General features: G+C 39.3%; 1 protein-coding gene across 1 annotated transcript; it reads left to right on the top strand.

The window, feature by feature from the left end:
• The first annotated feature begins 306 nt into the window (after positions 1 to 306).
• MYOZ2 (myozenin 2) lies at positions 307 to 16,349 on the top strand. The gene is made up of 6 exons (XM_005495282.4): positions 307 to 470; positions 1,018 to 1,121; positions 6,122 to 6,291; positions 7,708 to 7,837; positions 9,170 to 9,353; positions 15,921 to 16,349. The coding sequence occupies exons 2-6, from the start codon at positions 1,046 to 1,048 to the stop codon at positions 16,150 to 16,152; spliced, it is 792 nt and encodes a 263-aa protein (XP_005495339.1). The 5' UTR covers positions 307 to 470; positions 1,018 to 1,045; the 3' UTR covers positions 16,153 to 16,349.
• Positions 16,350 to 22,329: the final 5,980 nt, after the last annotated feature.

Here is a 22,329-nt window from a genome sequence, read left to right as displayed (position 1 = left end):
CATTCTCATCTGCTATAGTCTTGCCTATCTATACACTTAACACCTTCTTTTTAAATGTCTCCTTCCTGATTATAACACGCAGATTGTAATTCTCTGGGGTGCTGAGAAGATGAGGAGATGATCTGTACATCAGGGGGGGCATTCCACCAAATTTTCAATAAGCTCTGAAAGGGACATAACCTCTCTTTGTTGTGGGTGCAGTCGAATCTTTTCTGTTCTCCTCTTTTGCCAGGAAGATATGAGTGGCTGGAGTGTTTGGTTCTATATATAACTGGTTGATGTCAGCTGGATGCCAACCCCTTTGGAGAGGATCAGCCCCCCAGTTTGCCTCAGCTCTAGGTACCATGCAGATCCCAGCACAAGGGTACAAACCATCCAGGACCAGGCAGGTCATCCCCATGCATAACTAACTTCTGAAGCCTCAGCTAAAGGGTTGACATCGCTTTTTATCTGCACAACAAAACAGTAGGGTAAGTGTATTGTTTCCTGAAATGTTTTGACATTGTCTGTCCTACAAACTGTCATATACAAGACATTTATGTAACCTCTTGACTCTGCAACTTAACAGATGTTTATATTTTTACTTAGTCAGAAACGAACCTTCTTTAAAGATGCCAGAAGAACTAGTTTCATTCCTCAGATTCTTTATTAGATTAAGAAATTTCAAAATGTAACATTGCTGCAAACATAAACCAAGATGTAAATTAAAATTAGTTAGGAATTTACATCTTGAGGTATAGCAAGTAGATGTGAGAAGGCCTATACCACTGACACTGATTTTTGCTGAAGAATTTATGTAACCAACTCAAAGTCCATTCCTATGAATCTTCTATCCATCAAAACATGTCCTAACATCTGTCTGTAAGCAAGAACTGCCAGTGCATTTTGCAGTGCAGTATTTCTCAGGCAGAAAGCCCTGACTTCACTGTTCAGCCATTCTAAACAGGCTATTGGAAATGAAAGTTGGCCAAACTGTGTGCGCTGGCTCAACAATAAAAATGTGTTGTTTTTTTGCAGCAAGGAAAAGTCGTATCAGAAAATCACAATGTTATCAGACTCTGCCCTGGCCAAAGAGAGGAAAGAGCAAGCATCAGCCATTATGGATGAAATACACAGAAATGGTATAGCACTGAGCCCAGCTTACTGCATATGCAATGTCCTCCAGCCCTCCCTAATACATTTTTTTTTTAATCACAGAGTTTAACTCTCTTACAGCTTTGTCTCTGGGTGTTTTGCCATAAATAATCTTGTGGGAGTATCATGCTGCCTATGGTAACTAATCCTTTTGTAGTTGCCTCTTTTCATTTGAAAGCTATTTTCAGATGAACAACTGCTGTGGAGGAATGAAGTAATCTAACAGCTGATGTACATTCTGCTAGGATAGCCTTTCAGAACATTATTTGGGGTTAATAACATGACTTCATTCCACATTAAAAGGCTATCATCTAAGAAACATAATGATCTGTACCCTCTTGGTTTGTTAGGTTCTTTTGCTCTGTTTCACTCTGCTTTTTATATAATTGATAAGAAAATTTGAAACAAATGTTCACATCTCCATTCCTCTCAGATCTCATCTTTGTAACTAACACATTTTACTAGCATTTGGCATTCTCTCTAATGCACAGCCACCAAATAATCTTATTTGACAGAAATTTTACTTCTCTGTAGTGGCACTGATGGAAATGCAGGCACTTTTAGGAAGGTTGTTTGATTTTCTGAAAAGGTTTGTGAAGTTATGCTTCTAGCATGACACCTTAAGAAGCAATTAACTCCAGTGGGAATACAAACCTGCTTGGCTTTCATCAGGCATGTGCTGGATGCTTTTGGAGAGCCTTCCAATCCTGCTCATGAAACCTGTTTTACTATTTACATAAAAGACCAATTTTCTAAAAGTGATAAACACCCCTCAAGCCTAGCTGCAACCATAGAGAGCTGCAGAGAATTTATGAAAGTTATACCACTTTCATGGGATGAAATATCAAACATGGAATTCCAGTTCAGAAAATCTTTCCAGTGGGCTTTTGTTTCAAAAAATTTGTGGATGGTTTCTGCACTCACTTGATGACCACTGTGATTACACGAAGGGTAGGGTGAGGGACTTAAGAATTTTTAGAACACGAAGCTACTTGCCTGATCCTACCCCTTCTGATATTTCCAGAGGTTTTTTCCCTGAAGTTTCTATTCCTAAACAAATACCTCTTTCCTGTTTCAATTCTCCACTGAACATGCACTCAAATCTGAAAGCCAGTCTGTCCTTCCAGATTTCATTACAACCCCTTTTGTTTTTTGGTATTGTAAACCCAAGCACTACATGTGCCTGAAATAGCCTGTAAGCTCTTCAGGGCAAAAGGAAAAAAAAGTCTTTCATATGTTTGTTTGGAACCAGGCATTTCACATGGTAAATGTTGCTACTATTCATAGCAATACTAATAAATGTAGCATACAGCCCTTGAAATCATTGGTGTATTTGGATAATCTGTGCTGATGCTTAACATTTGCCTCACATAATCTTCCCTTTTATTATTTACGTATTATCAGATTTGCTGTCAAGATTCATACTCATAGTTATGGCAGCTTATCCTGCAAGATATGCTGTGATATGTGGCCACTGAAGGCAATTCTAACTCTTAGTAAAATTCTATTTTTACCTCTTCTTCGGGTGCTTGAGATATTTATATGTTACCAGAAAATGAAAGTCCATTAATTGGGTGTGATAAGAGACTGAAATTTAGAACTGTACAAGTTTAGTGAAGCCAGATAGAAAAGAGAAGGATAACCAAAGCTGTGGTGACACAAAATCTAAGCCAGTTTTTTGGGACCAAATCTGAACAAGCCTTGGAAAAACCAAGGAGAAATACAGCATTTAATTGACTAGATTCAGCTTAACTAATTTTTGACATTTTGTTTTGCTCTGAATTGTTAATTCAATGAGCTTAATTTGAGATCTAGAAGGTGAACTGCTGTGTCTCTGGGCTTGGAATCACTATTCCTAATGACAATCCTGCAGCTGGTGATTACATCAAAACTAAATGTACAGCTCCAGCCAGTCTCCCAGCCCTGTGAAACTCTCCACTGACAGCACAGGCACACAAAACCAGAAGGCTCTGTACCATAAACCCCAGCACCTTGGAATGGTGTAAGCGTTCCTACTCCACTTTTATTTCAGACCCTTTTTATTATAACGCTTTCAGGTAAACTGTGACTCTCCACCTCCTTGTTAAAAGACATTCACAGCAGAAACAGTTGGTGGTAGCCTCCAAAACCAGCCAAGATTTTTGCCAGTGTCTGAGGTCACCACTCTCTGGGCAAGACTGGTGAAGACTGAAAGTCCACCTCTGCTGTTGGCTTGTGGGACATGACCTATTTTTTAAAGGAAGTGGACACACCATAAAATGCTGTAGGAGTAGACACCAACTGTAAACCTTCTTACAGTCTCAAAGAGAAACTGCATGAGTAAATCAGTGGGTGCATACAGCAACTTCCTCAAGCCCAGGGTTTGTCACTGGCAGACTTGGACCAATAAGAACATTTCTAAGACTACTTGGATGCACATAAATACATATGTTTAAGGAAGCCCTTGGAGTTCACCACTTAAATCCCACATCCAGTTCTATACTACTTCTTAAATGCTTTCTTCAGTATCTATGTGATTAACTGTCTTTCCTGATAGACTTAAGAGACCTTATTTCTGATACTACAACAAACACACTTTCTAATATTTGTTATTAAAGTTTATAGGCCAGATTAAGGTATTTAGAAGATTGTATTTAAATATGATTTATATAGTCCCTCCTGCATTCATTACCTAATATTCCTTTAATCCTTCAGTTTACAATCTGCTGTAATTTTAAGCACAGGACAAGAAGGACTTGCCAGGAGCAAATTAAAGAAATGAAGCTAAAAGGTTAAGATTAAGATTAAACTATGAATTAAACTTTCAATATTATTTTTCAATGTCCATTCTAAGACATTAATGTTCTCTTTCCATCACCCCCTAAATGTCCTCCTTCTCTCATTCTCCATCACCTTATCTGCACTGACACTGAAACTATCCCTAGACACATCATAAAGCTAGACAGATGATTAGATTTTAGTTGGCCAGGAATTCAAATGAACTTTACACTTATGATTTTGGGAAGCTGCCTGGATACACAAGAGTACACAACTGTGGGTTACAAAGTAGCTTGGAGCCTTCAGTTAACATTAACAAGAACAGTGTGAGTGTAAGGGAACAGCAAGGCCCAAAATAGATAACACCCAGAGTGTCCCAGAAGAATCCCAAGTGCTTTGGACAGAGCTCTGCAGCTGCCTTGGCTCCCTGGTCTCTGAGGATGTTCAAGCTCCCCCTTCTGTGTACAAACAAAAGCTTTTCTATGTCAAAGTGTTGCTGAATTCTGGGGTCAATTTCTTTATTCTTGCTAATATAAAACCAGCCAGCAGTCTCTACCCCTGCAGTCATTTTGAGAAACGATAAAATCAAAATATGACTTAAGGTCTAAATTTCAGGCCATGAGCCAATAACCAGTACAGTTATCTCCATGTCAGAGCCAAAATCCCACCACTATCAGCCACTGATAGGGATACACTGGGCAAGCTGAGTCATTTTCTCCCATGTTAAGAACGCTCTGTTTTGTAACTAGCTCTTAAATAACAGGAGGTTGTTAGGATTCTTTGCACACACTATTTTTAAAGCAGAAGTGCACAGTCCAGCTCATGATCCAGTTAACTTGCTCTCGTTCCACTGAAATCCACTGCAAGTGTTCAGTTGAAATCGGTATGGACAGAAATGGATCAACAGGGGGGGCACTCCAGGGCCCATCTGCTTGTTTGATTTACTATGTGGAAAACTCTTGTCCATCCAGCTTCAGCTAAATATTTAATATATCTGTCTCCATTAAGTTTTCCTAAATGTCAGCACATCACATTGTTTTTCCAACAAAGTTACTAGGAGACACATGCCAGGCTGAACATGCCATTTACTAAAAACAAAACCCTTCATATGCAATATTGACTTTGGCATTAGGCACCTTCTGCAGCTAATTAATTTGTAATGTTAATTTCAAACTCACCCTCCTGTCTGCTTACTCTGCTAACAGGATACATATAATGTATAATGTGTCCTCATTCCATTTTAATGTATTAAAATACATGTCAAAGTTCAGAATTTTAAATCCTGAAGGCCATAAGACTATGTGAAACACAGAATGTCATTATTGTTATATTTCTTAAATTCTGCAATGCTGTAAGCAAAAATTAATAAATAGAAAACAGTTTATTCAGCATTTAGGTTTCTGTGTTCTAAAGTTGAAGTTTTGTCTCTAGGTTGAGGACATTCAGTGAGAGTTCAGTCACTAAGCAATAGCTTGCTCAGTGCCACCGGCGTTCCAGCTTCCAGAGCACCATCATGAACATGACCATAGGAATTCTGACATTCAGAATTCTCTGTTTATAGTACTGATTGATCTCCCCTTACCTTGCTTATGCATCTTCCTTTTCAAATTTCACAGGATGTGAATAAAGACATAAAAGAAATTTTTCCCAAGTAGTGAATAAAGAAATATGCATCCAGTATTTCAGTTTCCCCTTAAAGAGAATAAAACCCAAAAGGTCCTAAATGAATCAATTTTTAGAAGTATGTTGTAATTCTTTGTTTGGACTCATTTTCCACACCTTGAGCCTTATTTTGAAAGTCAGTCTAAAATTAGCATTTCATAGAAACTGGTAGGTGTGTTTAAAGGGGATTATCTCTTATCTATCCAATGCAGGACACAGAAAGTTAACTGAAGGTTTGATGTGGGAACTTGGGATCAGAAGGAATTTTGTTCCCAATTTCAGCAGAAGCCTGTTTTTGCTAGCCTGCTATTAATATAATGTGTAGGACACTATAGACCTGATCTAACTTGGAGCTTGAGGTGCTTATCATCTTTTAGAATACAGGTTTGTGGTGTTCAATAATCTCCTCCAAAGTTTGGGAAGAAGGCTTAATTTCACTAACACCATGTGACACTGTGCTATGTGTTAACTAAACATGCATGAGGAAGTTGCTGGATTTCAGGTGCAGAGCATGGAATATCAGACATTTAAGACAAGCAGAGGTTTGTACTTACCCATGGCATTGCAGTCTCACCCACCCTGAACCTTGGGAAAAAGGTCAGCACGCCCAGAGATATCATGGTGGAGGAGCTGTCGACGCTCAGCAACAGAGGGGCCAGGCTCTTCAAGCGCCGCCAGCGGAGATCTGACAAGTACACATATGAAAATTATCATTACGTGGCAAGCAAGCCTAGAAATGTGAGTATTTTGTAATGGCTTCTTGGTGATTCTACATCAGATTCCTTTGGTGCTCATCATATGCATTGTGTGTGATTTTACTTGTAGTTTCAGGAAAAATAAAAGCAAAATCCTAGAATGAGGCTAAGAAGAAATGATGCAGTTGTATTTTATTAAATGAGATCCTATAGACATGAAAATAAATTTACATTTATTTTCATATGGTATGGCTATTTCCAATGTCTTTGATCACTTGCTCAACAGAAGTTAAATTACACTGGGATAAAATGAGATCCAGTTTGAGCTTTGATTAATCTGCCTTTTTAAAATAAATTGGCACAAAAGAAATCCCATATAAAAATCTGAACAACTCCACTGAGCACCCAAGGCTATTATTAAACACTAAATCATTTAAAAGCCCATCTATTAAACACTATCATTAAAAGCCCATCTATATCTAATACTATTGAGTATTAGAAGCTACACAGATAAATTCTGAGCACACCATCAATCTTGTCAGAATGCTGTATGCAATTCCATGATTTTGCTACAGTCTGACAGATCCATTTCCCTCTAGTCCATTTTTTCCCCCAAAAACCACAGAGTACAATTGGTTTACAGTCAGTATGACATTCCAACACATGAAAAAACGATGCCTCTGGCTGCTGTTCCCTCCCCTAAGTGTCTATTTAGCACCGCTGGTGGTGTCTGCATCATCTTTAGGGTTCTGCCTGCCAAAGTTAATCTTTTTAACATACTTCAGGATGACTAGAAAACATTCTGCCTTGATCTTTTTTTGTTGCTACTTCAAGTTTAAACAAGTATTATTTGTTTGCTTTCCTATTCAAGAAATTCTTACTCTAAACCAGTCTATATTTAAATTGCTTTTAGCCTATGTGTCATGGCTAAAATAAGATGCTGACATCTTATGAGACTCTAATTCTATATTTATGCAACAATGATTAAGCCTTCAGATGTTTCCTTAGAACTGATATCCCAATAGGAGGGTGGAAAATAACAGCATATCATGAATCTCCAGAAAGTGACCTGCACTGAAGTTGTTATTTCTACTACAAATAAAGGAAAAGACAATCCCAAACAAAAGCAGTGCAACAAATGCAGCAAATTTTCAACTGATATGGGAAGAGATGCTTTGAAGAATCAAAGGGCTCAAACTTGCCAAATGTCTTGACCCTTTGGGTTGCACGGGGGCTCTGACTGGCACAGAACAGCTTCTAGTGTCTAGTGACCAAAAAATGCTCATTTTTGGTTACTTGGACAATGTAAGTGTGAAGGGAATATCCTACCACACAGCAGCACAGTGTGCTTTAGCATTGTGCACGCTGGAAATCAGATCTGGGCTGGAAATCAGAGCACTGGTGCAGCCTCTCAGAGCATGCCCTGCCTGAAGTGTTGTTTCTTCCTGTGTGAACACAGCGTGGAGAGCCCATGCAGAGTGTCAGAATGGACGGCCTCAGTGTGGAAGGAATGGCCCAGCACGCCCCAATGACGCCTCCCAACACACCTGACCCCCGGAGCCCTCCCCACCCTGACAACATCGCCCCAGGTAACACTGCACACTGCCTGCACTCAGCCCCATTGCACAGCAAAGAAACGACCATTAAGGCAGTACCCTCAATTAGAAGATAATGGACTAATATTAAAATACACACATTTGAGTCAGGTAACTAATCAGAGCTTCTCCCAGAAATTCTGGGATGCGCTTAGTTGCTTGTGTTCATTTTTAAAAGATCCGATATACCTTTTGTACTACTTCTCTCTAAACTGAAAACATAACAATATCAAGAGAGGCTGCTCCTATATGTACAGGTCTTAAGAACACTGAGAAAGAGATCCTTTGATTTAAAACCACATCAATATATTGATTTTTCTTTGTCAAACCATTGTTTCCAACATGCAACACCCTGCTCAACAGTCAGCAAGCTATCCATTGTAGTTTAATTATCCATACATGTAAATCTGAAGCCACTAAATTTTGCTGGAACCCTTTAGAGAGGAGTAACTTTGAAAGGAATTTGCCTCTGGCTGCATAAACTGTTCTTTTTTAAACCCTTAACTGTGAGGGTACTGTTGGCTTTATTTAAAGGAGTGAGTTACAAGAAGGCCTTATTTTGTATTCTTCAAAGACTAGAGAAGGCTAATTTGTTTTAATTAATTTATTCAGTGATATAGCCCTTCTTCCTGTTTATGAATTATCCATGAGCAGGCCGTGGTTTTTACAAATTCATTCTTTGTTCAGAATTACTCAATGCATGTTTTGTGCAGACCTTTTCCAGTCCATGTAAACTAGGTCAGTCCTGCTCTGCTGGTGTCTGTGCATCCTTTGGCCAAACACAATGCAAACAGAGGTAATTTCCATTGCTAAGACATGATAGAAATCTTCAAGCCTTTCTTTAGGCAAAAAAGGTCTGGTCAGAGTAGGTATTAAGCCATGGGAAGGTTTAAGCTTATAGAATGAAACAGCATTCATTTAGAGACCTAGATGTAGATGTACTTGTGGAAAATTTCACTCAAAGAGGTAGAATTATCTTACTTTTAATCAACAGGCTGCTTTTAAAATCTTTTTGTTAATTTAGCCTAAGGACTCTCTGGTTTCAAACAAATGCTTACAATAGAAGCAAATTTATAAAAAAGACCAAAATAAACTCAGCCTCAAAAGAAGTTGGAATACTTCTGAGGAATTATCTGTCTAAAAAGCTACAAATTTACTTTGCCTGGTCTCTATTTCTGTGTAGCTCCAGCCTGGTGACTTGGCCCAACTGTTCATTTCAACTCATTGAGAAGTTCTGCTGTGTTAGCTCCTGCCTGCACAGGATGGTGCAAGGAAGCAGAAAACACAAAGATTCATTATAATCATTTTACCTTGACCACATTGCAGGATATTCTGGACCACTGAAAGAAATTCCTCCTGAAAAGTTCAACACTACAGCTGTGCCAAAGTATTACCAGTCTCCCTGGATAGAAGCCATTAGAGATGATCCAGAACTACTGGAAGCTTTATATCCTAAACTTTTTGCACCTGAAGCAAAGCCAGAACTGCCTGACTACAGGAGCTTTAACAGGTAATCCTAAATGAACACGGAATTTTACTGACCAGAGGAAAATTACTATGAAATAAAATATTTCCACCAGCTTTAAAAACCCTACCAGCCATGTTTGCAAGTATATGCATAAACATGAACACATACAGAGATTACAAGTGGTAAACAAGAGCATTAAGGAGCAAATTAGTCTGTCTCTAAAGTATGGGCCCAAATTCAAACTCTAGAACTAGGAACAGAAGATAAATTGCTAAAAATATTGAAAGAAAGTATCAGAATCCAGTGCCCAGAGAAGCTGGGGATGCCCATTGCTGGAGGTGTTCAAGGCCAGGCTGCATGGAGCTCTCAGCAACCTGCTCTAGGGAAAGGTCCCCCTGGCCATGACAGGTGGGTTGGAACTAAATCATCTTTAAGGGCCCTTCCAACCCAAACCACTCCATGATTCTGTGATTCAGTGTACTCAATAAATGGGAAATATGAGCTTCAAATTCCTTTCAGGGTGCCTGTTGCTGACTTCAGTAAGCGTAGTATTGTCAGATGTCTCAGTCAGAACTTTGTTTCTAAGTTGTCTAATGCAAAGTACTCTTCTTCTATTTCTTTTTTTAATACAACTCACATGGCTTTGTCTTAGGCAATGATGGTGCAATGATCTTTATCCCACAACCAATCCCTCACACTAAATAACTAGAAGATTTCTCTGTTATTCTAGTATAACATTTCTTATATACTTGACAACCTTCAGCAACAAACTAACAGCTTAAACATTGTTTTACTTACAGAGTAACTAGTGTATCATGGCTTTCAGTTGAACTGGATATATGGACAACACCGGGTTTTTAAAGCTTGAAAGCAAATTCTTACTCATGCCTTTTGCTTTCTTTCATTCCATTTACACTACTTTTATTTATTGAAGTAATGGACAACCCTGCTGAGTTTCAGACAGCTGAGCCAAACCAAAACCCCTCCTCAGAAGGCCTGACAGCAATCTTTTGAAAAACAAAATTGGTCACAGCAATACATGCTGTTATTATACTGCAAGAGTTCCATTGTCATTACATTGCAAAGGTTCCACATCGCTAGAGCTTTGGTACCTCCTTGGTGTTTCTCATATGCAGCCCCTCTAAGCACTGACTCTTCCTCCTTCCCACAGCACCCAGCTGACTCCAGTTCCCCTCAGCCAACCAACCCACTCTTTTATAGCACTGTTATTATCAGCTACAGCTGCAGCCTGTTAAAGTCAGGCCTACTCCTAATCCTTAATAATTAACCCAGCTGCAACTCTTTCTATAATTACTTTCTACATACTACCTTTATTTAATTACATTCTATCCCCCTACAAATACAAACGTAGAGAAACATGCCACAAACATCACTTGTGTTCCTGATGTTGATGTGGGCCCCAGCTAGGAGTGCAAAGACTAAAACATTGCACATTTCAGCATCAAAATTGGCACTGCAGACACTGCATTAGCTTTGATTTCCTAGCAGCAATATACATGGCCATGTTAATAACTGAGTCTGTGTGGCACACTCTCCTCAGCAGACAAAACAGCAAATGCAAGCCAGAGAAGTGCCACAGCTGCCAACATCAGAACAGTAACAGCACAGTTCATGTACTGTGCTTATTGTAACCTAAAAAAAAAAAATTGAAAAAAAAGAGCCCAAGGAAAAATGCTAAAGATACAAATGCATGGAGACAGAATCAGTTCTCCTTCTCACAAGAGGTGCTAGTCATTATTGTGAAGGACAGCATCAGACAGGGCACAGAGACTCCATTAACAGGGATATCTGTCTTGAGATGGTGTCTGATGGCTTCTTTGTGGATTTTAAGGCTGTCTCTGTGGCCCTGTGTTCTGTTAGCTGCCCTCTTCACAACACTAACTCTTTGGATTTCTTTCTATGTGGAGTTTCTCTGTGTATGGCACGGCAGAGTGAGGCTCAGCAGTCTGAATTTCTTGAACATATGTGCATTTTTATAAGGGAAAAGTCAATACCCTCTCTTGTAACTGCCATAAAACCCTAAAATTTGGCACATAATCCAGATCCAGACTGTGAAACTGGTAAAGTTCAAACCAAAAAATATATAAGCATAGTCCACCACAACTCTTCTTTCCATGGAAAAAAACTGATATCCAGTAGAAAAGGATGCCTGATAGCCCTAGAAAAGTTACATGCTACAGTCAGACTTATGTTTTCTAGCGGATTCAAAAAAAGTTTGAGAATTTGAAAAACTAAAATTCAAGATACTGATCTCTTGGAGAGGATTTCACAGCCATGACTTAGATGTCTACACTCCTAAAAATGCACAGGAGAGTGTTTGATGATGGGATTTAAAACAGGGCACTGCCATGCCATGCTATCCAGCAGAAGAAGACTAGCTGGACTTCTGTGTCTAAATCCTATTAAGTCATTCTGTGCATCTAGGTCACAGCATCCTTGGCCTGCTTAATTGCAGTCTTGGAGAGAAAGCAAATGATAGTGTATTAAACAATTAAAGTGTGATATAATGGCACCATTTTGTTATCAGTGAGGGGATCTATCTAGGCTTTCCATCCTGCCTAATCAACCAGCAAAGCGCCATTGTGTTTGTTCTCCTGCAGAGCACTGCTACAGTCACCATTAGTCAGGAGGGGTGTGGTTCGCAGCAAGTGTGAGCCATAGGATTCCCAAGGGAAATGGGCCTGGGATCCCTCCCGGTTCATTCACCGGCGTCTGTTCAAGTGGCACTCAGGCTTTACAAATCATTTCAGGCTCCTTTCAGCTTTCCTTGTTACACAACAAACCGGAAAAGCAGCACAACCTGAGCAGGTGGGGAGGTCTGATGTGTTGGAACTGAGGCACACATTCACAGATAAAAGCACTTCAGCACTAAACAGCATCCAGATTTTTTTCCCCACTGCCCAGCAGCGAAGAGGTGACTGTGGACCCTGCAGCAGTGCAATTTTTATAACACTAAGGAATTTTTAAAAACACATAAGGAATTCGTAGAGGTATTTTTTGGAGTCTAGTATTCATTTGAAGCTGCAGGGATCTTGCAGTGCTGGCAGATCACTAGAGGAAGAGCTGTGGCAGGGATTGTGCTGGGAGGCAGGGCTGGCTGTGAGACTGGCAGAGGTGCTCTGACAGCACAGCACTGGGCAGAGGGGAGTGGGGCTCAGAGGGACTCTGACCACACTGTGCACACCAGGCTACTCTTGGTCCCCCTCAGAGATAAAACCAATCTGTGCTAGCAGAGAAAAGCAGCAGAACAGACCATGCCATCTGGCTTCTCTTGGAGATTCGCTCCTATTAGGATTGAGGAAGCATTTGCTAGTGGAAAAATTTCTTGTCTCTTTTACCAGTACGGAAGCACCAAGTAATGAATCTGTGGGAAAGCAGCATGAATCTGCATTTGCTAAGGAGTTTATAATATTACTTAAATTAGTACCTTTATTCCATCTGCTTTCTTGGAGCTGGATAAAATGTCAAAGGTAGGATTATGAGTAACATCCAAAGCACCACATCTTACTCACATAGGACAAGCAAGTCAGACTAGTTCTGCCTCTCCTACCAGACAAATTCTACTCAGCTTTCTCAATTCCCAAAGACTACTCTTTCAAAAGCACTACAGGAATTCAGTCCATCCAGACTGGGATCTGTTTTCATTGATTCATGGATCTTGAAGTCCATTATAAAATACTAAGATCCAGAGTCTCCCAGTAATTCAAGGGATGTGATATTAGTGGGAGCTGGGTGCTTAGCCAGTTCCTCAGCACCCAAATACCTCTGTGAAATTAGCATTAGCTCTTGCACTAAGATCCCATGAAGCTCTGAGCATTTTGCAGGGTCAGATTCTTTCCTCCTACATCTCATTTTTTTGCAGAATTAATGATAAAAAAAACGTTCTATGAATGATGATCCCATTTTAAAATGTGAAACTCATTTTTTTGTGATTATGTAACCAGAGGTGCTAATCTAATGCAGTTAAAACATTTCTTCAGACTTTCCCAAATCATTAGCTGCAAGCAGTCTCCTATGTTGAGACAACATAATATTCAATATGAAAGACTAAGGGTAAAAAATGAAAAAGAATTCCTGTTAAAATGACAGGTAAAACAAACATGATTGTACCTGCTATTCTTAAATCAAGCACGTACTTTTTAGGAATATGCAAAGTGAATATTAAACAATCTGTTACACTTCCTGGCACTATTTCCTATGGCTCTGAACCAGCATTTCCGCCCTTATGAGCAATGACTACTGGAATTTTTTAGGCATGAGATTTAGGCTTCTATACAATGAATCAGAGCTCAAGTAGCACAGCTGATGTGCACACAACAGAGGTCATTACAACACCAGGTTGTCAGACAAGTTATTGCTCACAAGACCATATTTACTGCTGTTGTAAAGGAAAATCAACATCTCTTAGCCAATTACTGTACTCTCCTTTCTGTCAATTGTCATGTGCCCCTGCCTATAAGGCAGGAATGCAGAATTCTCTGAGGCCAGACTTTGTACAGCAGCTATGGGGTGGGGGGAGGTTATTTTGCCACAAAAGATACTTGAATTTCCAAGGAAAGCCCTCCTGTTTCTGTTACATACAGGAATATGCTCTGTATAAAACCCATAAATACTACAAAGAGGATGTTTTAAACAACAGAATTGTTTTGCAAATTATAAAACTATTACAATTCTGTTTATTTTGATTACCCTTTTAATATACACATCAGTGATAATTAACCATCACAACAATGTGAGAATGTGTATCGTAATTAGGGCAGCAATTACAACAATATTTATTATCCGGTGAGATGTACATCGCTACATTCACTCTGTGCCAATTACCAAGCAATTATTTCAATCGGTATCACACAGGATCCAGGTTGACACTGTGACCTAGAAGACAGCTCCACAAGAAAAACTTGATCCCACAGGCTCGATACCAACTTTGGATAAACAATTTCCATTGACCTCAAAAGAGTTTAATGCCTGGACTGGCTGCTGCTGCTCAACATCTTGTCTTATCATCATTTGAGACACATTTTTAGAGCTTAATCTAAAGCAGTGTTCTTCTCTCAGTGAGGATGCATGCCCAGAGCTTGCATGATTTTTTATATCTCCAGGATTGATGCTTTGGAGTTAACACCATCCCCTTCAACAAATGCTGCTCGTACCAAAATGCAGTGAATCATCCATGTAATGAGAGAGCAGTACCATTTCTTTCATGTCACAAATTCATTTTTCTGAACTAATGTCTTCTTTTGTGCACATACTTCATTCTTAGTACAAAACTTAGGGGGTTTATCCTGCTGAAAATCCTGAACAGATCTTCAAATTATCTCTTTTAGTTTCTGTTGGTATTAATTTCTCTGGGCTTCTGCTAAAATACTTGGAGCCACTGGAAGTATATTCCATCAGATCTGCTATTCTGTACCACAGACCAAATATACCAAGGCTGGTGAAATTCCATTTCAACAAAAATTCATTTTCCCATAAACATGCTATAACATATTTGGTTTTTGCAGAAACCAGGTTCTCCTGTGCAGTTTAAAAATCTGACACTCTTCACTGGCTAGAATATATCCCAGCAAAGCTGTGCAGCTGATCAAAATGCAGAGCACATACCATAGTCTGTTTGTTTGTCCAAAGGAGGCTGGAAGAAGTGACAGGAAAACTCAAGGGGTGTTTTTCAGTCTGAAACCTGTATATGCAGAAGATCAGGGGAGGTATTTGGAAATACTGTTGTTATAAAGTATTTGCAAATGCATGTAACAGTCAACTCCAGTTTAGTATTCCTTATATTCCAGTTTCTCAGGCTTACTGCCTGGGGGGAAATCTACATTCAAATAACATGAAAACTACTGGCTGAACAGTGTTTCAATGTTTAGTTACAGAAATATTTTCTTCAGAAACAAAGCTGGTGTATCAAGTCCTCACCCATCCCCTCCTTTCCAGAGCCTGTTGTCTTTGGCTGTTCCTTTCTGCTTCACTCATTAAGCTCCACTCCTCTTCACTTGTATTGCTACAATTGTTCGAGCATACTGATATCAACTAGATTGCTGAAATAATTTGGATTTTGAAGAGCTCCTCTGTTTTGAAGGGTATTTGTTTAACCCAGATGACAGAAGTGACCCAAGTTTATAGCACAACCCACATACATTCTAACTGGTACAACAATATGGTGCTGAAACACAGTTTAGTGGGAGGAACAAGCAGCTGAGGAGAGGAGAAAATGGGGTGAGAAGTTTCTGAACTAATTACTTGCTAGAGAGAATGTGTTGAGCTACAGTTTCAGACTTATCAACTTATCACCAACAAAATAAGTTTAGTAACTGTGACTCACCAATTACATGGTTTTCTTGTAACGTCTTTTTCTCTTGGCTTTTCCATCCGTTTGAATTTTTGAAAAGGCTGCAAGCTCTATCTAAGGGGAAATTAATCAGATCTTAAAGAGAATTTCCCAGAAAAACAAACAGAATGTTTTTTTCCAAAGCTTGAAAATGTAAACAAGAAACTGGAACAAAAATTTGTTCTTTTCAGCTTCTGGGAGGGAAAGAAAACAAGTATTTTTAAAATCACATTTAACTTTTATTTCTTTGATATCTACAGAGTTGCCACTCCCTTTGGTGGTTTTGAGAGAGCATCAAAGCTGGTTAAATTCAAGGTACCAGATTATAATATGCTGATGCTAAACGATCCCAGATTCATGATCCTTGCAAACCCTCTTGCTGCCAGAAGATCCTTCAACAGGACTCCCAAAGGATGGACATCGGAGAATATCCCAGTCGTGTTCATTCAGCCTGCAGAATCCAACCCCGTTCCAGAAACAGAGGACCTGTGAGAAAGGCTGCACCCTACATGGTACACAATGCTCAAAGCTGCACATCCATGTGTTTTTGGTCCAAATATTACTAAAGGCTACTGATAAAATTTTTCCTTGGAAGCTGGAGTATAATTAATAATGCGGGATGCAGTGGCTCCTTTCTGGCACCCGGTTTCATCTGTAAACATGAGCTAAATAAAGTAACTTGGAAAATATGACAGTGATGTTTTCTATTTGTGTTTACATGTTCTTCTTTTACTTTCTGAAACATTTGTATGTCATTTAAGAGCAGGTGTGCCACGAAAAAAGAAGTGACACTACTCTCAAGGGATTTGAAATGTACAGTAATTTAGGGAAAACAGCCAAGCAAACTCTGCACTCAATGCACCCCAAGTCCTGCTTGCTGTAGATAAACTCTAACAATTCAACCTTCCCAAAACCTGCCTTTGGCCCAAGGTAAGAATTGTGCTATTACTTCAGTGACAGCAGGTTCAGACCATTTTCCTCCTTTCTGACTCTTCCTCAGCAGTCATGATGCACATCAGTGCCTGTGTCACCTGGATTTGTTTACAGAAAACTCAGTAAATTTGGCAATGACAAGGATTACGTAGTGGGATGAAACAGTACAGAGGTATTTCCTGGATGTCTAGAATGTTTGTATTATTCACAACTAAAAAGGCCCAGCAATGACTGGTTATGTCAAACACACAAAAATAGTATTACCAAGCTCTGTTACCACAAATGTTTTTCTTACTAGAAGGAAGCTTCATAGACCTTTCCCTCTACATCTCTACTTGGACTTAAAAGCATGAGAGAGTCCTTGCTCTTGATATACTGACAGGCTCTGATATTTTATAAATATCAGTATACGTGTTTTGCAAATGTCATTTCAAAGCAGGTAGCTGGCAAAGGAAATGTTGCCATCCATTTCCTTTCATTTACTCTGTCACACAATTTTCACAAATAAATGTACAGGTGCTGAACAAATTTAGGAAATAAAGAAATAAATTTTTAAAAAATTCCACCTCATTGACTGAGAACGAGATCCTAGCAAGAGATTAGTTTGGGGATCTTAACTGTGCATATTGTACAACCATTAAATGGACAATGACAAAAATACAAATTCTTCAAAGTTAAAGATGCAAGACTAAATAAAAAAAAAACTATGGTGAGGTGTAAGGCAAACAAGTTCTGGAGGAATTAGCATTTTATGAGCATTCATAAAATAAAGAGAAATACGAGCAAACTGGTGCATAGCACACACACAGTGAGAACTGTGAAGAGGGGATACATCTTTTTTACTGCATTCTCTGTAAAAACAACCTGTACATGCAGAGTGTGCCACCTTGCTTCTTACACAGCACACATAATGGCAATCCATGGATCCAGTGGAGCAGAATGGGCTCAGGAGGTTTCAGATGTTTGAGAGGTGCTGAGCCTGCTGAGCTGCTGAGCCACCACCTTGCTTCTTACACAGCACACATAATGGCAATCCATGGATCCAGTGGAGCAGAACGGGCTCAGGAGGCTTCAGATATTTGAGAGGTGCTGAGCCTGCTGAGCCACCACCTTGCTTCTTACACAGCACACATAATGGCAATCTGTGGATCCAGTGGAGCAGAATGGGCTCAGGAGGCTTCAGATGTTTGAGAGGTGCTGAGCCTGCTGTGGACACTTTCAGCTGATGGTCTGAACAACTGAAAGCACCGGCAGTCCTTAGGTTCTGTCTGACGCTTCTCAGAGAAGCTGTGTCCAGGCAAAAGCGAGAGCTCTGGTTCTCCTCTCAGCTCAGTCCGTAGCTGCAGAGTAGGAGCCCTGTGCCTCCTGTCCCCAGCTCTGGCCCCAGAGAGCCACAAGCACACCAGCCCATCGCAGGGGCCACGGGCTCCGCGGAAGCCCCGCTGGCTGGGAACAGAGCCCGCAGCCACACGGTTCAACCTCCCCGTCCCGAGGGGCTTGGCCAAAGCACCTGCCGGGAACAGAGCCAGCGGAACTGCTGAGCTGTGCTGGGAAGGGTCTGGGAGAGTGTTAACTGTGCGATGTGCTAAGCATTCAACAGCACGCAGGAGCCAGTGCCAGTGTCCAGGAATGTTCCCTGGCTGCATCAGCCTGCATGGAGCCTCATTGTGCAAGTCCCACTGCAATAAACAAATCCCTCTGCCAAAATCCGACTTGTTGGCCACAAAGGAACATCTCTTGGTAAGACTGGGAGTTCAGAAGTCCACTGTTACCTTCACTGGGTTTTAGGACCTGCATTTATTTTTTTAGACTGTTGTATTGCACTTGAAGTGTATCCTATAACTAAAGGAAAGCTGCAGGGGGGTTCCTAAAGGCTTCTTTTAGCTGTAACAAACACAGCTGCAAGGACAGATTGAATGGGAAAAGACACAAGTAACAGATTTACACAAACAGAAGCAAGCACAAGTTTATAAATATTTCAGGAAATGTGCATTCAACATCATGTACATTTAATCACAAGACTTGTATTTGCTTCAAAAAGAGAAAGGCACTGAAGGGTATGGTGAGAAGTCAGAAGTATGGTGAGAATAAATATATGATAAAAATGCCTAAAAGTCTTAGTTCCCAAAGGCTTTTTTCGGTCTCATTTTTATTTACAATAAGATACCCATTGCAGCAGTATAAAGGGAAGTCAAAAATTAATTTAAATGTTTTTACTAAAAATGTGTTGAATTGAGAAAATATATTTGCTATTTCCCAGTCTAAACAAAATACCCTATGATCACAGTAAGTAAAAAATAAATAAGAGGTGTACACTTTAAAATAGCTCCATGACTATAAAGGCTTTTTAAAACATATGAATCTTAAACCTTTTTTGACATGAAAAATCAGAGTCCATGGCCTGCACTGTCTGTTCTGAAGAAAAAAAAATAACAGCATGCTCCCTTCTTAGAAGTCAGAAATATTTCAGCACATCTTGGCTGCTTTCCCTCCTGTATGATCCATACAACTGACAATTGTGGAAATAAATTATTATTCTATTGTCTCAAAGTATCCCTGTGTTTAAATTAATTTAATACACATTGTCTCAATCAGAAGCAGGAAAAACACACTGGAGACAGAATTCTACTCCCAATGAAATCAAAGAAAGCTCTTGGCACTGTTCTCTGTGCAGACAGAACTTCTACATGGCATTTATTTAATCTCAAATAGGTACTTGCAATTAGAATTCATACTATGTGTTCAGCATCAGAATGGATGTTTTGGATCACAGAGCTGGGCCAAGCTATGTAGGTAGCTTGTTTTGCATTTTTACATATGGTGAAGTGCTAACAACCCCAATCATGCCTTAGAAATACTCTGGGAAATGACATGGAAATACAGGGGAAAATGAGCCCCTATCTAATTAGATCTCTTGAAAATTATTTTCAGACCAGACATGAATAATCTGCACTCTACCTCAGCTCTTTGATGGTCTTCCTAACCAGCACAAAATATTCTGGGCAGCAGCTAAACCAAGAGGATAAAACAGCCCTCCTGAAATGCATTAAGGCTGTGAAGCATAAACCCCCATATATGTTAGATTAGTATTTTTCATTGGTAGGCCCATAAATTATAAGCAGACTAGACAGAAACACCAGAAGATCCCTATAAGGCTGACAAGTCACGTAGCACTGGCTCCTTCATTATTCCCAGAGGCTACACACTGTTCAAAACCAAATAAAAAGTGATCTAAATGAATTATAAATAGTGTGTTTGCCACAGAACTGTTATGTAACTGGGTGTTAGAATATAGAGTATAAAAAAGTTACGAAATGCTGTCAGAATACTGATACAGTGTAAGAAACAAAAAAAAAAAAGCATAAAAATTACTCTTTCTAAAAGGAAATAAAGAAGGCACTGAAAGGGTGAAATCCTTTCAAGGAAATAAAGTATTATTTTTAAACAGCCTGTTGAGTAAGTGTTCAGAGCAAGGAAAAGCTACTATAGAGCTGTAACCCTTCTCCCAAAAAAAAAAAAAAGTTATCATGGTTTAAGAGTACAATAGAGGAGACTCAGAAAACAAAAAGACAAATAAAACTTTACTGCAAGGACACAGTAATTAAACTATCATTAAACTATCTCAACACAAATAAAGGAAGTTATGACAGAGGTCTCCACAAATGGTATGGAAAAGATGATGAGGGAACAATACACAGGAACAAACTGACTCTTAATAAAATGGTAAGGAACCAGCTTTAAAATGAACGGAATAAATATTTTCTCAAGAAATGCCTGGTTGTGGAACCTGGTGCTATAAGATTCTATGGGTCAAAAACTATTAATAACTTCAAAATAGCATAAACAACTTCATAGTGGTAACTATGCCTATTATGGGTAATGGCTACTATGGGATCTGCACCTGGAACATAGGAAGTGTGTTACAAAGATCACCCCATATTTATCCCATTTCTTTCTATAAATATCATCTACTGGGCACTGTTAAAGATCTGGGAAAGAGGGATATGTCAGTCCTATGAAATACTTTCTATCTCCCCAAAGCCATGTATTAAAGTACCATGTCAATTCTAGCACGTGCCATTAGTACTGATGTTCATTAATTTACATCAAAATATCCATTAGGAGAGCAGTGAAAGCAAAGTCAATTCCCACATGGAAATGGGGACATTTAAATTCCCACATGGAAATGGGGACATTTAAATGTAAACTGGGACCAGAGAGAGCCAGGCCTGACTTAAACCTCCCACACAGCATATGGGCAGTGCAGGGAACACAAAGCCTGACCTCAGCCACACATTTGGCAAGAGTCCTGATCCTATACAGAGAGCTCAGGTTAGGACACAACATACAAAACTTATTCCTCAGTTTTCCCTTTAATAAAATAGAAATATTAATGCAGGCTGTATAAACCTTTCATTTTATTATTGTATGTTAGGGGGTTGGGGTTTTGGTTTTTTGTTTGCTTTTTTTTCTGTTTTATTTTATGTTAGTTTGTTTTGTTTTGTGCTGGTTTTGGTTTGCTTTGCCTTTTTTTTTTTTTTTGCATTTTGTTTTTTTCTCATGTTGAAGAATGAATTTCATAGTAAAAATAAAGAAAGTAAAAAATAGCCCTACATGAGTACATACATAATATTCCTGGCTAGGGTGTAAAATGAATGCAAGAAACATTACAAGTAGAATAACATTCTACATTCATTTTACTTGAAATACTGGATTTCATTCTACAATGGGCTGGCTCTAACTAATAAAAGTATCAACAAATCAGTATTTGATGTTTTTAAAATAAAGATGTAAGTTTAGCTGTTAAAAAGTCCAAATAACTTCTCTTACTGTTATTTTTGGACAAAACTTTAAACTAAATTCAGGATGAATTCACAACCCTTTTGTTTTCAGATGGAAATTGAGAACAGACTATCCATCCAAAATACCTGGCCCAGAATTTGCAATACTTCCCTACTGCACAAAGACACTGTGAGACAAAGTTAAATAACATTTCCAAGAGGCAGAGGATTTATAAATCACTGTAAGAGTGAAAATAAGCCCTGGTATTTTGAGCCAACTATTCTTTCAAAAGCAAATGGAGATTAAAATATTCGATGGTGTTTGTACAAAGAACAGCTTGAACTTTGCCAGTTCAGAGCTGGCTGTACTCATTAGCACAGGAAAGCCCTCAGGCTGCTTTGCATGGAAGGTATAACTTAGAACTGGATTTCTCTAGAGTTCTGAAGGACATATGCACACTCATCTTCCAAAACAAAAAAGTTAAAAATGTCAAATCTTAAGGAGACCCTGGGTGCCAGGAGGCTGACCATACCCAGTCCCCATAGGGGGAAGGCTGGCAGCCATGCAGAAATGCAGAGTGTGTCACTGCACTTCCTTTTCCTTTGAGAAGATTCTCTGCAGAGCCAAGTTAATCTAGGCAAATAGTAACTTGAAACAGTACTTACTGTGGTCATTACCCTCCAGATTACTGAAAGATGACTATGCAAGATAACTACAAATGATTATAAACAAACATTTGAGGCATGACAGGCTCTTCCTAGGCTGGCCTACTGTACGTCAAGGAGCCAAGTCAGGCCTAATTCTGGCAGTGAATTCCAGCACTATGTCATTCCTCAAGTCCTTAATGAGAACATTTTGACTATTTGCTGGCAAAGGTAAAAACAAGAACATGCTGTACAAAAAGGAAGGAAAAGAGCAAGCTGAACTAAAATGGAAGTGTCTATTTCCTATCTG

The sequence above is a fragment of the Zonotrichia albicollis genome, chromosome 5 (genome assembly GCF_047830755.1).
Source record: "Zonotrichia albicollis isolate bZonAlb1 chromosome 5, bZonAlb1.hap1, whole genome shotgun sequence".
Classification (NCBI taxonomy): Eukaryota; Metazoa; Chordata; class Aves; order Passeriformes; family Passerellidae; genus Zonotrichia; species Zonotrichia albicollis.
Note: the sequence above shows the minus strand (reverse complement) of the source record. Positions and strands in the feature narration are given on the sequence as shown.

Bases quoted from the DNA above. Each gene is read 5' to 3' on its own strand.
- MYOZ2 (XM_005495282.4), top strand. From the start codon at position 1,046: ATGTTATCAGACTCTGCCCTGGCCAAAGAGAGGAAAGAGCAAGCATCA. The intron at 1,122-6,121 runs GTATAGCACTGA...ATGGCATTGCAG, and splicing joins GGATGAAATACACAGAAATG to TCTCACCCACCCTGAACCTT. The intron at 6,292-7,707 runs GTGAGTATTTTG...GTGTGAACACAG, and splicing joins TGGCAAGCAAGCCTAGAAAT to CGTGGAGAGCCCATGCAGAG.